Consider the following 15,910-nt stretch of genomic DNA (forward strand, 5'->3'; position numbering starts at 1 on the left):
GAGTATTTTTTAATTAATATTTTCTGAAAAATCGCGATATAGCGTTTCGTGAAGATCGAGATCGCGAAAATCGAGGGATCACTGTACTGTGTTCAGTTCTGGAGACCTCACCTACAAAAAGATATTGACAAAATTGAACGGGTCCAAAGACGGGCTACAAGAATGGTGGAAGGTCTTAAGTATAAAACGTATCAGGAAAGACTTAATGAACTCAATCTGTATACTGTAGTCTGGAAGACAGAAGGAAAAGGGGGGACATGATCGAAACATTTAAATATGTTAAAGGGTTAAATAGGGTTCAGGAGGGAAGTGTTTTTAACAGGAAAGTGAACACAAGAACAAGGGGATACAATCTGAAGTTAGTTGGGGGAAAGATCAAAGGCAACCTGAGAAAATATTATTTTACTGAAAGAGTAGTAGATCCTTGGAACAAACTTCCAGCAGACGTGGTTGGTAAATCCACAGTAACCGAATTTAAACATGCCTGGGATAAACATATATCCATTGTAAGATAAAATACAGGAAATAGTATAAGGGCAGACTAGATGGACCATGAGGTCTTTTTCTGCCGTCAGTCTTCTATGTTTCTATGTTTCTAGCCAGCATATATATGTTAAAGCAGTTATCCTGCTATATAAAAAAAAATTTTTTTCTAAGAAGCATTTTGCCCATTTAAAAATGAGAAAATAATCTCAAGAGTATCTGAAAATGTTACACCAAGGAAAACTAGTCACCAATCTCTTAAAACATTTGTTTTCTCTCACACAAAAGAGATAACTGCTTGCTCTGAGCCAAAGCTTTTCGTTGTCTAAAAATATTTCAGTGGGGTGTTGTTTTTTTAAGTATATGGCACGTGTTAGCCAGGGATCACCAAGGGGGCTGGCTGCTTCTGTGAAAGGAATTTTTTTGGGGGGGTGGTATCATTTTTACCCGTGGGATGCCTGAATGCCGGTAGACAATTGGGGGAGGCTCCTTTCTTGTCCCTATGCAGTTTATTCGCTCATGGGAATCAAGCCGCCAACCTCAGCGGTGCGCAGGCCCAACATCTTAGCACGTGAGCCACCCCCACCCCCATTTTGATGGTGCTATCCATGAATACAGAAATACTTCTCTTAGAAGAAAAGTACAGCTGACAGATTGGTTGGTTTCCCTGAATTTGGAGCAAATTTGAGTGTTAATTTTAAGTCTTTGTAATCATGGAATCATAGCGTTTTAAAGAAATTAGAAGTCATATAATCCATTGCCTCCTCCCCCGCTTTGAACAGGACCCAACATCTCTGGCATATGACTGCTCAGCTTCTGCTTGATGATCTCTTGTAAAAGAGAGATCACCATTCTCATGCAGCTACCAGTTTTTCTGGCAAACAATGCAGAGTTAAGAAGGTCCTCCAACCATCGGAATGTAACTTACTTCTGTCTTGTTTTTAATCATGGATTCTGTTCCTGCCCCTTGAGCAATAGAGAGTAAGTCTACTTTATCATTAATATGACACCCTTCAGAAATTTGGAAATTCTTTCTCTTATACCTCCCTTGATTATCTCTTATCTCCTCTGTAGGCTAAACATATCTGATTCTTTTAGCCCGTCCTCATAGGCCTAGGCTTCCAGATCTCTCACCATCATAGACCTTCTCTGAACTTGTTCCAATTTCACTTTTTTTTTCAAACTGTGCTCCAAATAGAATATGCTCATGGCAAAGAACACAAGGACAGTGTTTCCCAACCATGGCAACTTGAAGATATCTGGACTGGGGAATTCTGGGAGTTGAAGTCCAGATACCTTCAAGTTGCCATGGTTGGGAAACACTGCACTAGGACATTCCCCATGATATGTTAATACAGCCCAAAATATTAATTTGCTTTTTTAGCATCTGCTTCATGCTGCTGACTTATGTGGGTGACTGACACATGGAGCTTTTCATATGTATTATTGTAATGCCAGATATCCCGTCCTATATTTGTGTGTTTCATTTTAACTGTCCAGTTGAATAATTTCACATTTTTTCTATTGAATTTCATATTATTTAATTCAGACTCTGCTCAATTTTGTCTGGATCTCTTTGAATCTCTTTTCCATAAATTAACAAAACCTCCCAAACTATGCAGAATAACATGATCTAGCCCATATTTTATCATTCTATTGAGGAAAATATGACAACAGACTTTGATTAAGGCTTGGGCTGTGCCATGATATACTACCTATAAGGCATTCCCCTTATCTACTAAGCCAACAACTGCATCAAAGATACATAATTACTTTCGTGCAATGTATCTATAATAACCATACTGGCTCCTGTTTACTGGAAAATATCAATCCAATGCACCTGATATGATGCTACTTATCTGGAACCTCCCTCCTCTCTGAAAGATAGGACCCTCTCTTCCAATTTTCTAGGATTTTTCCAGTCCTTCAGGGATTTTCAAAAATTACTAAGAATTGTTCTGTAATCATATCCAGTATTCCCTCCATTATCCTGTGATGGTACCAGAGACCTGAATTAATTTAAATTAGCCAAGTTCTCTCTTACCATCTCCTGGTCTATTCTAAGTTACTATTCTATGATGGAATTTTCTGAGTCTGAGAATGAAAATGGACATTTTCAAAATATTATAGAAAAATAGATATTTCTGTAACATCTAATAAACAATTAGCATCAGCCAGAAAAAAAGCCACATCGATATCCCTTAACACATTCATGGATAAATGACAACCAACATATCCATATCCAATTATCACAATTCAGTAATTTAATCCCTTTTGATTGCAAAACAACTGCCTACTCTGCATCTGGTTGTAAGCAGAACTAGTTACCTCCTTTTCCGAAGAGCATAATAATGACTAAATATTCCTTGATTTTAATTCTTAAGGAAGAAGAATATAGGAGTTGGAACTTTCTTCTTACTGCAATGGATATCCTCTTTGTTTTTCCTTTTGTTTCTAATGTACACAAAAATAATTGGGGGGGGGGGTCCTAGTATGTCTCACAAACATCAGTCAATGTTAAGCTTTAGCCTCTTTGACACAGTTTCTACAATTTTTAGATATTAGTTTTATAAGAGTAGCTGCTGAAGAAAGGGAGGGGAAACAATCCTATTACAATGTAGGATTGTAGTGGGAAAATCACTTGATAGCCAACAATTTTGAGCAAGAAAAAGAAAAGTCACATATTATAACTTAAATTACCTTTACTCTGAATACCTCTCCAATTTAAGTGCAATTGACAGTTATTTTGTAGCTGTGGAAGTAATGAGAACTAATGCCCTGAGATTTAGTTTTGATCTCAAATTGGGACTCCATCATTGTTACTTGCTTTCTCCATGTGTTTTTTTTTTAATGCCAAAGGCCTGTTATAATATGTAGAGATTTCCATAGGGATGGGCCAAGCAACACCTTTGCTTTGTTTTCAGTGCTTATTTACTGAAGTAGTATTTCCTGCCCCCACAAGAATTACACTGCTAACGTGTTTTAAAAAGGTTACAATGACTTTAGATATTACACATGATAAACCAGCTGCCTATTAATCAAAGCAGTTTCATCTGAGACAGAATAATGTTCTCTAATGTTATTCTGGCACTTGTCTCACTTATGATAAGGTGCTCCTTGAGACAAAAGACACACAACAATAGTGGAAGAATGCTTAATCCAAAGTGGAAATTGCAGGGAAGAACACTTAATCACTTCCAAGAAGTATCTCAAACTTTTTAAAATTTGGGCACATAAAAATGGGCAACTTAAAAAATACAGAATTTAACAATTGTTGACATTATTCTGAGATTCTGATACCACGTTTGGAGGAGAGAGGAAGAGGGAGGAGGAGGCAACTGTACAAAATTGCTCAATGTCATCCAATACATCAAACCACTGAGAATTTGCAGTAGCACGAGATCAGCATACAAGCAACGCTCTATCCTTTATCTAAGGGTAGTGGTTTCAAAGTTATACACAGGTTTGCTGAAAGCATTTTCTGCAGTTAGTGTTCATATTACAATTGTGAAAGATTAAGGTAGGCATCCATACATGTAGAAAGGAGCAGAAGACAATTGGTCTACTCTGCTGCATTAGCATTTCAGTTGTGCTGCATATTAAGCATAGATGGTGAATTTGATTTCACATAGTCTGGCTTACAGGTTGAACTCTTTTTATAGTAAATATAATAAAAAAAATTACAATTGAAAAGATAAAAATGAATACAAACTAAAATGTAAAATAATAAAAAGGAAAAAATAGAATGTGCAGGGGGAAAAATAGAAAAATAGAAAAGTAACAATGAAGAAAAATGAAAGAAATATATTAAAAAATTATTCAGCTTTCATTGCAATAAACAATTTTAGTAGCTTGTCACCTGCCCTTAAATTACAACAAACAATCTCTTTCCATATCCCATCTCTTGTCTATAAACAAATCCACGAGGAATCATCATTTCAGTCCTGCCTGGTGTCAGCAAAATATTATCAGAGATAACAACATATTTAATATTGATCAAATAAACCAACCCTTCCTTTTACTGTTAATAATATAGTTCCTTAATCCCTTCAAATCATATTCTAAAATTTCATTTTTTTTCTTTTTTTTTTCTTTGTCCCTTCTCACAAATTCTTCAAAGTCCCTTTTTGCAAATCCAATATAAAAAAGCTATCTAGGTCACTCTTTTTATTTATTATTTGCACATCCTTTTAATTATGAAGACATCAATTGGCTTCTCTTATGTGTTATACAGAAGCTTTTTCCAAATTATTCTTGTATTCTGTCATTTTTAAATCCATTTTAGCATAACTTGTTTTGTCCATAAAAAATTGTTCCTCTTCCATAACATCCTTTAAACATAGTTTTTCGATAGAGGTAGGCACCCTTAAAACTGAGTTCTGTGTCCTTTGTTCAAATATATCCTTCAGAATCTCCAAAATTAAAATATTTTGCTTCATTCTGTATGAGCAAGTCAAATTTTTTATTGTTCTTCTTTATTTGTAATCTTTAGTTCCTTCTAATTCCCTCTAGGGTACAACCTTCTAAGTCTATTATGGTTTTCTTACAATTAATATCGAAATCTTGTTTCAAATGCACCATTAGTCTATTTCCAAATTCAACATTAATTGTTATTGTTTATTTCATGAAAAATTAAAATTATATTTTAAACATCTCTCATTGAGAATTGAAAAAAAAAACCTCATCAGGGGCTTCCTAAAATTTGTCAATCCAAAAGTTTATAAAAACTGAAAGGCAGTTAACAATCAATTTTCAAAAGTCTTTAGAAAAGGAAGCACATGAACCCAGTATTCTTTTGAAGACGCTAACATGGTTTGTGCAAAATGGCTTTCCCTTGTCAACCAGAACGCTAAATTGATCAGAGACCGCTGTTTTGTGATCTCCTCATGAGGAGCAACTTAGCACTTGTGAGTGATCTCAAATCCTCTCTTTGTCAGAATTACAAATGGACAGTCTGCTCTTCAGCTCTTCTTTCTGCCATAGTCATTAACTCTGTTTATAGCAGAACCATCTTCAGTTCATCATTTTTTCCCTGGAACTCCCCCCCTAAAGCTCAAACTCTTCTAGAAAAAGAATAAGGTTTTGAAGCCCATAAGCAAAGAGCCATTTATGGCTGAGTGCTCCAGTTACTGTAACAGTTATAAAGGGGGAAAAAGGAAAAATGTATTACTTAATTAGCAGCAGATTTTAAGCAGAAAGTAGCATTTTTGGGGGGAAATAAATGACATTTGTAGATGTATTTTTCTACAACAAGACAATGCTAATAAACCATCTTTGAGAGTTTTTAGATAAAAAAATAAAATATTTAAGCAGACAATAAATACATCAAACAATAACTAAAAACTATATTACAAGGTCATGATTCAAGATAACTAGGAAGCAGTAATATGAATTTTTATAGGCATTCTTTTTTTAAAGCAGAACTTTTTGATGAATGCAATCATTCTTGATGTTTTACTTGTAATTAACAATTATTTAACTAATAGCAAGAGATAGGATTTTGTGTATTCATTTATTTATCTGCTAGAATTGCTTATCCAATCTAATTGGGAATAAATTTATAAATCCATGGGGATAATTATGATTGTCCACTTCTGCTTACAACGCAAAAGCTTCAAGTTTGCCTTTTGCAATATAGGCATTTGATTACCTTCTCTTTTTTTCCTCAAGATTTTCACAGACACATTTGTTAGCAAAAGAGCACCAGTGCTACTGATTGGAGGCAGGCAGTATTACTCTGATATCTATATTAATTTATTCTGATACTAGGGAATCTATTTCTAATTATGCTGAGCAGAGGCAAGTCTTAGCTTGCATGCAGAGTTTCAATTAGCTTTATTGAAAATTCTTGTGCAGGTTCACATAATAGTTTTTCTTAAAAATCATAAAGCACCAAGAAATATTGTTCAGCAATTATATCTTGCAAAGTGGTTTAGAGAAATTTGTTTGTACGGTACAATACAAAACATAGCATTTGAAACTATTTATACAGATTATTGAGCAGCATGATCTGAAGTGTATTTCTACAATGTTACATAGCGAGAAATGTCACCTATTCCAAATTAGAATGGCATATAAAAATAATAGATCATTATGGATTCCAGCGCACCGAGAGTTAAAGATATTATAAAATATTTGTAGTATAAAGATAATTTTATGCCTTTCCCTGATAGTCATTTTATTCCCTCTGAGAATGAATAATTTTATGTTCAGAATTATATTTTAAAAAATTACTGCAATTTTCTAATTTCATCTGTGATATAAAACAAGAAGATGCAATAAAAACTAAACTGTCTGTTTTCTGCAGCATTAGCATTAGTTAGTTTATACTTTCCAAGGAAAAAACTTTTGTCACTAATATGAAATGATCAAAGATAAAAATTAACCTATATGAGAAAGTTATGGGTAAACACTGGTCTTGGATGCTTAACAGAATTTACTTAATTTTAATCTAGTCCTATGTGTACCAAGAAATAATTTGGAGAAAACCATGCTCCCATCTATGCTAGGGATAAATCAAATTCACTGAGACTGCTTACAGCTTAGGTTGAAAGATAAAATGGTCACGGTATGCTGAAAAGCTATCCCACAAAGTTTTCAAGGAATTAAGATTTAAGATTTTAAGATTTAATTGGGTTTGTATGCCGCCCCTCTCCAAAGACTCATGGCGTCTCACAGCATGTACAGAAAAACAAGAAACAGTAGTAATAATACAATTAATAATACATTATAAACAATCTTTAAATTGAATTGTTTTCCCTAAACATTACAGGGTATGTTCCAAAAGTAATGCAATTATTTCTTTAAAAAAAGTAATTTATTGAACAGATTTGCACAAACACTTAAAATTCTTCAAAGTACTGTCCTTGGGCCTCTACACATTTTTTCCAGCAATTCTGCCATGACCGGAACGCGCCCTAAAAGGCGTCTTCGGGGACCTCTTGCAAGGTCTTTGTCACGGCTGATTGGATCTCTTCTATGGATGAAAAATTGGTTCCTTTCAGGGCTGGGAACAAAAAGAAGTCTGCTGGGGTCAGGACTATGGGGGGGCAGCATTGGCACCTGGTGTTTGGCCAGGAACTCGCAGACTCGTAGCGCATAGTGGCAAGGTGCGTTTTTTATCCATAGAAGAGATCCAATCAGCCGTGATGAAGACCTTGCGATAGGTCCCCAAAGACGCCTTCCAGGGCGCATACCGGTCATGGCAGAGTCACTGGAAAAAAATGTGTAGAGGCCCAAGGACAGTACTTTGAAGAATTTTAAGTGTTTATGCAAATCTGTTCAATAAATTACCGTATATACTCGAGTATAAGCCGAGTTTTTCAGCCCAAAAAATTGGCTGAAAAACACAACCTCGGCTTATACTCGGGTCATTGACAAAGTCACCACACGAGGGCGCCATTGCTTGAACCAGAGTGAGGAGGCACCAGCTTTTGTCCTCTCTCGCACGCCGTAGTTCCTCTCCCTGGCTCAAGCAAAGGAGGCAGCCATTTGCTCCAACCGAGAGGGGAAAAAAGCAGTGGGAAGCCGGTGAGGTCGTGTGTGTGTGTGTGTGTGTGTGTGTGTGTGTGTGTGTGTGCATGCCCCCTCTCCCCCCCACCGTGAAAAAAGCCAGCTACCTCTTGCTGAAACCCAGAGGCTTTTTTTTTTTACTCCCTGTGTGTATTTGTCAACAGGTTTACAGTAACTATTCCTTGCTCTCTCTGCATTGCCCTTAGTTGGATTAAAAAGGCCCCCTGCTGTCAGATTCTCCTCCCCCTCCTTTGAAAGGATTTAAACTGTTTAAAAAATGGTATTTTGTGGTAGTTGCTGTCCTTGCTTGGATAGGATCTAATAATGTGTTATGAGGCAGAGCTAGACAGGAATTCTTTTTCTATCTGTCTATCTTTCTATCTATCTATTTTTCTATCTATATCTATCTGTCTGTCTGTCTATCTATCTTTCTATCTATATCTATCTGTCTGTCTGTCTGTCTATCTATCTATCTGTATCTATTTCTATCTATCTATCTATCTATCTATCTATCTATCTATCTATCTATTTTTCTATCTTTCTATCTATCTATCTATCTATTTTTCTATCTGTCTGTCTGTCTATCTATCTTTCTATCTATATCTATCTGTCTGTCTGTCTGTCTATCTATCTGTATCTATTTCTATCTATCTATCTATTTTTCTATCTATCTATTTTTCTATCTATCTATTTTTCTTTCTTTCTATCTATCTATCTATCTATCTATCTGTATCTATTTCTATCTATCTATCTATCTATTTTTCTATCTGTCTGTCTGTCTATCTATCTTTCTATCTATATCTATCTATCTATCTATCTATCTATCTATTTGGTTTTCTATGCTGATAACCTCACAGCAGCTAATGCTGAAGCTCTTCTTTGGATACACTTATTTATTTGTTTGTTTGTTTGTTTGTTTATTTAATTGGATTTGTATGCCATCCCTCTCCAAGGACTCAGGGTGGCTCACAGCATATATAAAAACAGAACAATAATGTAAATCCAATTAATGATGAGAAGGAATCCAGTTTTGAAGGATTTTAACTCTTAGGTTTTAGCTTTGTTGCTGATCGAGCTACTTTTTTTACTTTTTAATTTATTGTTAATATTGTTAATTTGTTTACCCTCTTTTAAATTTACAGAGCTAGTTTACTGGTTTTCTTTAAAATAAATATTCTAAAACATGTTCTCAATTAATGTAATTTTATTGTTTTCCATTTTTATAAGTTACCAGTAGCCATTGCATTTTCTAACCTTGGCTTATACTCGGGTCAATACGTTTTCCCAGTTTTTGTGGCAAAAATTGGTGCCTCGGCTTATACTCGGGTCGGCTTATACTCGAGTATATACGGTACTTTTTTTAAAAAAAATGCATTACTTTTGGAACACACCCTGTATTACATTATCATTCGACCATACTAATACAATTTAAAAAGTAGATAACATTTTGTGAATATCCATTTGAATTTTTAAAAAAACCAAAAAGGTCACTCCCATATTTGATAAGAATGTTTTTCCAGAATTTTAAGAATAGTTTTACTTTAAGAGTAAAAATATAATATTAACTCAGTATAATATTACTCCAAAATTTATAAAGAATGTATTAATTATGCATTCCTATTAAAATTTACATTTTGAACACATGCATAAAATATAGTATATATTTTATATATTACTCTCAATAGATATAATATTTCTCTCTTCATCCTACTGAGTCTCTCAGTGAAATTTTTGAAAGAATGAGCAAAACCAGTCTGCTGGATCCGCCCCTTCCCCAGAATTAGTGAATCCATAGACTTAGGCTCAAGTGTGGTGGCACAAATAATGCTCAACTCTCAAGATAGGAAAAATTACAGGTTAAAGGATATAACCACAGTTAGAATAGAAAAAGGGAGGGAAGTGACTGCTGTACCCGCTCAGCATACGAGAAGAGGCGTTCAGGTAAGCAATCAACGCCTATTCTCCGTACTGAAGGAGCGGCTCCAGCAGTCACGTGAGACATACCCAATAGATGAGTCCCTAGGGAGGGATTAGTTCACTATCGTGAGAGATAACGGATTAGAGGACTCTTCTTCCAAAGGCAGCATCCACTGAAGCGTAAGAGTCAATTTTGTAATGCCTTATGAAAGAGTTTGGAGAGGCCCAAGTGGCTGCTTTGCAGACTTCTTCCAATGGAGCTTGAGTTGTCCATGCGGCAGATGTGGCTGTACTTCTTATGGAGTGTGCTGTGATACCCCTGGGTATGCTGAGGGAAGCTGACTCATAAGCCTTTGAGATAGACCTTTGGATCCAACGGCCTATTACGGTTGAGAATATCTTGGATCCCAGGGATCTGGGATGGTAGGCCACGAATAGGGCTTCTGACCTCCAAATGGGTCTCGTCCGTTGGATATAGATTGTCAGGGCTCTGGTGAGATCTAATGTGTGCCATCTGACCGCAAGATGATGGTTCTGATTGGAACAAAAGGAGGGCAACACAATGTCCTGGGATCTGTGGAACATGGAACTGACCTTGGGTAGAAAAGTGGGGGCCAGGTGCAGGACTACTTTGTCCGTATGGAACTGGCATAGATCCTGCCGAATGGATAGGGCTGCCAATTCTGAGATGTGTCGGGCAGATGTTATCGCTACCAGGAATGCTACATTGTAAGATAGGTACCTGAAGAATGCTGACCTTAGGGGTTCGTATGGTGCCTGAGTGAGGGAGTAGAGAACCCGCAATAAGTCCCAGGACAGGTATCTATGGACCTTGGAAGGCCTGAGGTTCGAAATACCTCTTAGGAATTCTTGAATTTCCGGGAAATAACGGAGTGATTGTCTGCGAGGCCCCGCTAGGACCGAAGATAAAGCAGCTAGATGACGTTGAATGGTGCTGGATGAGAGGCCTTGATAGAACCCTTTCATGAGGAAGGCTACAATCCTGTGAATGGGAATGCACAGGGGGGATAGACCCTCCTGTGAGCACCATTGGTGAAACCTGGTCCAGGTGTGGTTGTAAATCCTGTTGGTGGAAAGTCTTCTGGCTTTCAGGATTATTTCTATAGTGTCGGGTCATAGCCTCGCAGATCTAGGTCGCGGAACCACTCCGGATCTGGATGGTGAGAGGCCCCCTGTTGCAACATATCCTCCAAAACGGGGAGTCACCAGGGGTCCTGGACGGACAGATGTTGTAGGTCCGCGAACCAGGGCCGGCGTGACCAGTGAGGGGCTATCAGAATCACCTGGGCCTTCTCGAGGATGATCTTGTGGATCACGTCTGGGAGAATTGGAATTGGAGGGAAGGCGTAAAGCAGCCCTTGAGGCCAAGGAATTCTGAGTGCATTTGTCGCCTCCGCTCCCGGAGATGGAAACCTGGAGTAGAATTGAGGGAGTTGAGCATTGGTCGTGGTTGCAAATAAGTCTAGCGATGGGTGACCGAATCTGAGGCAGGTTTGCTGGAACAGAGCCGGATGAAGGCTCCACTCTCCTGGATCCAGGGTTGACCGGGAAAGCCAATCTGGCTGCACACTGAGAACTCCTGATATGTGGTCGGCCCATAAGGACTGTAGATGTCTCTCTGCCCAAAGACCCAGTTTCAGGGCTTCTCTCATCAGGGCCTTGGACCTGGTGCCCCGTTGTCTGCAAATATGACTCTTTGTAGCTATATTGGGAGGCATGGAAATAAACTCCAACTGGAGACCCCATTCCACAGTAGAAATAACCCAGGGGTCCTTACAGGAACGGCACCAGCTGGAGGAGAACCAAGCCAGGCGCCGCCCCTATAGGAGTAGAATGGAGCTCACCATCTCTGGTCGAGGAAGAACCTCTTTGGAAACGGGATCCTCTACCCCTGGGGTTTCTGGTCGCTTGGGAGCGAAAACGAAGGGAATACTGACCTGAGTTTCTCTGGGAGGCGAACCCTTGGTCCTGTTGACGATTGGGACGTCAAAAGGGTTGAGTTTTGATGGCCTTCTTATTGGTGGGCCCCAAAACTTTCTTTTTGTCAGCGGTTTCAGTGAGGAGGGGGTCCAAGAGGTCGCCAAATAGGAGGTTGCACTTCAAAGGACCCATGGCCAGCTGCCATTTTTGCCTCACTCCCGCTTGCCAAGGGCGAAGCTATAGAAGTCTTCTGGCTGTCGTTGAGGCCGCTACTGATCTTGCCACAAATCTTGATGATTGCAAGGTAGCATCCGCTCCATATTGAGCCGCTGCAAAAACTTTATTGAAATCCTGTTGGCCCCATAGATCATGAGGGGGAATATGCTGCCGGAGCTGTTGAAGCCATAAGAGAATAGCTCTTAATAGCCCAGGTATCCGCGAAGAAACATCTTTTGAGCATTTGCTCTAAGCACTTGTCTTCGGGTTTTAACACCTTCTCTGCTTCACCAGGCATAGCAGCCGCAGAGTGTAGGGTCTTTACCGGTTCATCAGCTTTGGGACAGACAAGAAGATCTTCATAAGATGGAGAAAGCTTATATAACTTCTTGTCCTTGGTTGTGGGATTGAGGCCAGAGGCCGGGTAGTCCCACTGCTTGAGCAGAGCATCCTTGAACAATTTGGGTATGGGTATGACCTCATTGTCTTCCTGTTCCTCCATGAAGTATGGCAGATTTTTCTCCGGAGGATCTATGAAAGGAGCAGGCTGTTTATCTTGACCAGCCAAGCCTGTGGCCACTCTTGCCTTAAATAGAAGAGATTTGAAGAGTTGGGCTAGAAAAATTGCCGCAGGAGTTGGAATCTTGATTTGTGATTCCTCATCCTCTGACAAGCAATGGAACAGGTCATCCCTGTCCTCTACGTCCATATCCTCATTCTCATCCTGAGAGGAATCTGAGTCTTCATGCACTGGAATTCTGTAGGATGAGAAGGAACCCACGGGCCTAGGGGCGTGTGGAAGGGGACGAGAGAGAGAAGGTACATTGATAGCCGAGAGCTTGGCATCAATGGCTTGAGATAAGGCAGAATATATAGATTGACGCTCTGGAGGAAAGTTAGTAATAGTAACCGGTAAAGAAGAAGAAGATGCCCTGTAGGCCTGGGTTGGGTCTGGCTCAGAGGGATCTTCCATCATAATATCTGGTTCCTCTGGACCTAAGCCCCATAGGTTAGGTTGGGGTCTGTTTAGGTTTGGCTCATCCAGAGAAAGCACAGGGACACCAGAGGGAGGCATTTTAGAAGCCTCTGGAGGGTCCGGGCTAATGTGCACTTGGGCCTATACTTTTAAACGTTATTTCTCATGCATCCTTTGCAGAGCTTGGTCCCTTCTCTTCTCAGTCCTGGTGGGTCTAGCCATTAAAGGGGCTCCGGAGGAAGAGGAGGAAGAGACCTGGGGGATATTTTCAATTTCATCGCCATTAGGCCTAGCTTCTCTGGGACCTTTAGAAGTGCCTCTCTTGGGAAACGAAGTCATGGCCTGAACAAATTACAGGTACAAGACTTGAGCCAAGAATAGATGGGAGAAGTTCTAAAGGGCAACGTTCCCAAGAGGAAGGGGGCCCTGCTCCTAGGCCCAGGAGCATCTGCAACTCAAAGTCAATCTGGCCGGTACCAGAGTTCGTGCCAGTGAGTACAGAGGGGCAGGCCTCGCTAACCTTGACAAGTAAACCAAGGTACACTGGTTTGGAGGCCTAGCCAGGGAGAAAAGGCCTGAGGGTCTCACAGCTTACTCCAGGGCCAAGCGGCAGACTTAATGGCGCCAGGCGGGACGCGCGTAGGTGATCCACAAGTGCCGGAATTACTGGGCGCTGAGGGCCTTCGCGCCAAAATAAACCGCTCCGACGGGAAGACTAAAGTCCGGGAGACAATAACAGTCCCACTCTGCAGGAGGATAAAAGCCCTTTTTTTTACAATTCCTTAGCTTGCCGGTAAACCTCCTGGCCGATTAGATTTGTTAAGAAAAATACAATCCGGCAGCAGCGTGAGCAGGGCGCTTTAGAGAAAGCAGCAATAGCTGCGCCGCAGCTTCTCCCTTAACGCCGAGCCAAGTAAGGCTGGCGCGAAAACCAGGCAAGCTTAATAGTAAAAAAGGCAATTGGAAATTTTACTTATCTGATTGCAGAAGGAACGAAAGGAAGGTGTTTTGGAGAGGAGCGAGCCACCACATGTCCTGCTGGATCGCAGGACCAAGCGAATTCTGGGGAAGGGGCGGATCCAGCAGGTTTTTTAAAGACTGGGCTCGGTCCTCTGCGGATTGGACAGCGAGCAACTCACGTGACTGCTGGACCCGCTCCTTCAGTATGGAAAAAGTAACAAGCATTCTGAAAATTCTGTAATTTGAAGCAAGGAAGGCCATATCACTTTTTTCTTTCTGTTCTATAGAATTACTTGTTGTTTGTTTTCTGAATATTTAGGGGAAACCAACTGAAAAGGTTAATAGGTATGCCATGTTTCTTGTTAACAAATGTTTGTTTCTTGTTAATAAAATACTACATATCTCTATCTGCAGCAGGATTTGCACAAATCAAAAATAATGCATTAACCAATATCTGCATACAGTCATTCAATGCAGAACAGGTAATTCTCATTTAGCAACCATAATTGGGACCAGCAACTCAGTCACTAAGTGACATGATCACTAAGTAGAAAATAAAAAGACTATGAATCTGGTTACAAATTGACTTCATTTTCCTTTTTTCACTCCATGCTCATTTAATGTTCACCATGTTGCTGGAATAATTAGCAAGAAGTGAATTAAGGTTTTATATTTGGATTGATTGGCATGGAAAGGATTACAAGAGAGCAAGTAGGCAAGTGGCGGTGAATTCTGTAGACATCAAAAGCAATATGCTGGTTGTTAATATGCTTCTTGCAGGAGCTCCTTAGGAGGCAAATAAAGTCCAAAGGAGTGAAAGAGTTGCATAGAGGCTAATTAAAGTCATAGAATTGAGCTTGTTAACTTTGCTTTGTTTCTATCGTAGGCACACACTTCCTACAATCGTCCATCCTTTTTTCAAGCAGCAGCAGCTGGGGGCAGGGGGGGGTTGTGTCGATTCCTACGGGCCGCATGGTTTTCTGCCTCATTGTAGCAGGACCCTAAGCAACACTCTCAGAGCGCAAGATGTGGTTGACACTTGCTCCATAGCCACAAGGTGAGCTGCGGAAAAGAGGGGCCCTCAGCTGCAAGGTTGCCTAGCACTGTGGACAGAGCTGGGGCTAGCAAAAGTGCACTCTAAATATCTCTAGGCACCTGGAGAGAGAGAATTCCCAGCCCTCACTCAATCACCTGATCAGCGGGCCGTGGTTAAGGGCCCCAGCAGCCTTGAGGGGACCAGGGAAGGGAAGGGCTGCCTCCTGTGCTGGCCACAGCCACCCCTTCACTAAGTTTTGTTTTTGGGGAAAGGCGTATATTTACGTCCACCAAAAAAAAATCATTTTCAGGACATGTCATATTTTCAGGAAAATACAGTATCAACTAAAGCAAATTGGTTAATATTTAAAGTGCCATAAGACAGTTTGTGGAGTGTCATATTCCAAGATATTTATTCTGAAACAATTGAATCTTCTAAACATTTAAGAATAAGTAATATATTTATGATTTATAAATTGAGAGGTAATAAAAATATGTAATATTAAATATTTCATATTAATAGGGAATGCTATTTTTTACAGAAACAAGGAAAATGTTACTATCAAAAATATTTATTTTAAGTAGAATGATTTTGATAGCAATTTAAGCATTCTTCTGTAGCATAAATTGATTACTTTTAATTTTATCACATTATTTTAAAATACAGTAACAATCAAATTCATGCAACTTACTCCTACAGGCTGAAAAATTAGTCCATCCACTTCATGAGAGACTTCTCTTGAAAAATTTCCCTCAAGAAGCTGCAAGAAGTACCAAATGATTATTGGCAATTACAATTAACAAGTAAAACAATCCTGGCATACAGAAGAAAAATACATCAAAACATCTATGCTTATTTAGTTATGGTAT

At 39.4% G+C, this 15,910-nt stretch overlaps 1 protein-coding gene across 1 annotated transcript in view; it reads right to left on the bottom strand.

Annotated features, from left to right (window-relative positions):
• The window catches only part of RNGTT (RNA guanylyltransferase and 5'-phosphatase), a 160,261-nt gene that overhangs the window by 61,453 nt on the left and 82,898 nt on the right, over window positions 1-15,910 (bottom strand). Inside the window, exon 12 of the mRNA XM_070733192.1 lies at window positions 15,733-15,801. Coding sequence (XP_070589293.1) covers window positions 15,733-15,801 — 69 coding nt within the window. The remainder of the gene's footprint in view (window positions 1-15,732; window positions 15,802-15,910) is intronic.

This window comes from Erythrolamprus reginae, chromosome 1 (genome assembly GCF_031021105.1).
Source record: "Erythrolamprus reginae isolate rEryReg1 chromosome 1, rEryReg1.hap1, whole genome shotgun sequence".
NCBI classification, from domain to species: domain Eukaryota; kingdom Metazoa; phylum Chordata; class Lepidosauria; order Squamata; family Dipsadidae; genus Erythrolamprus; species Erythrolamprus reginae.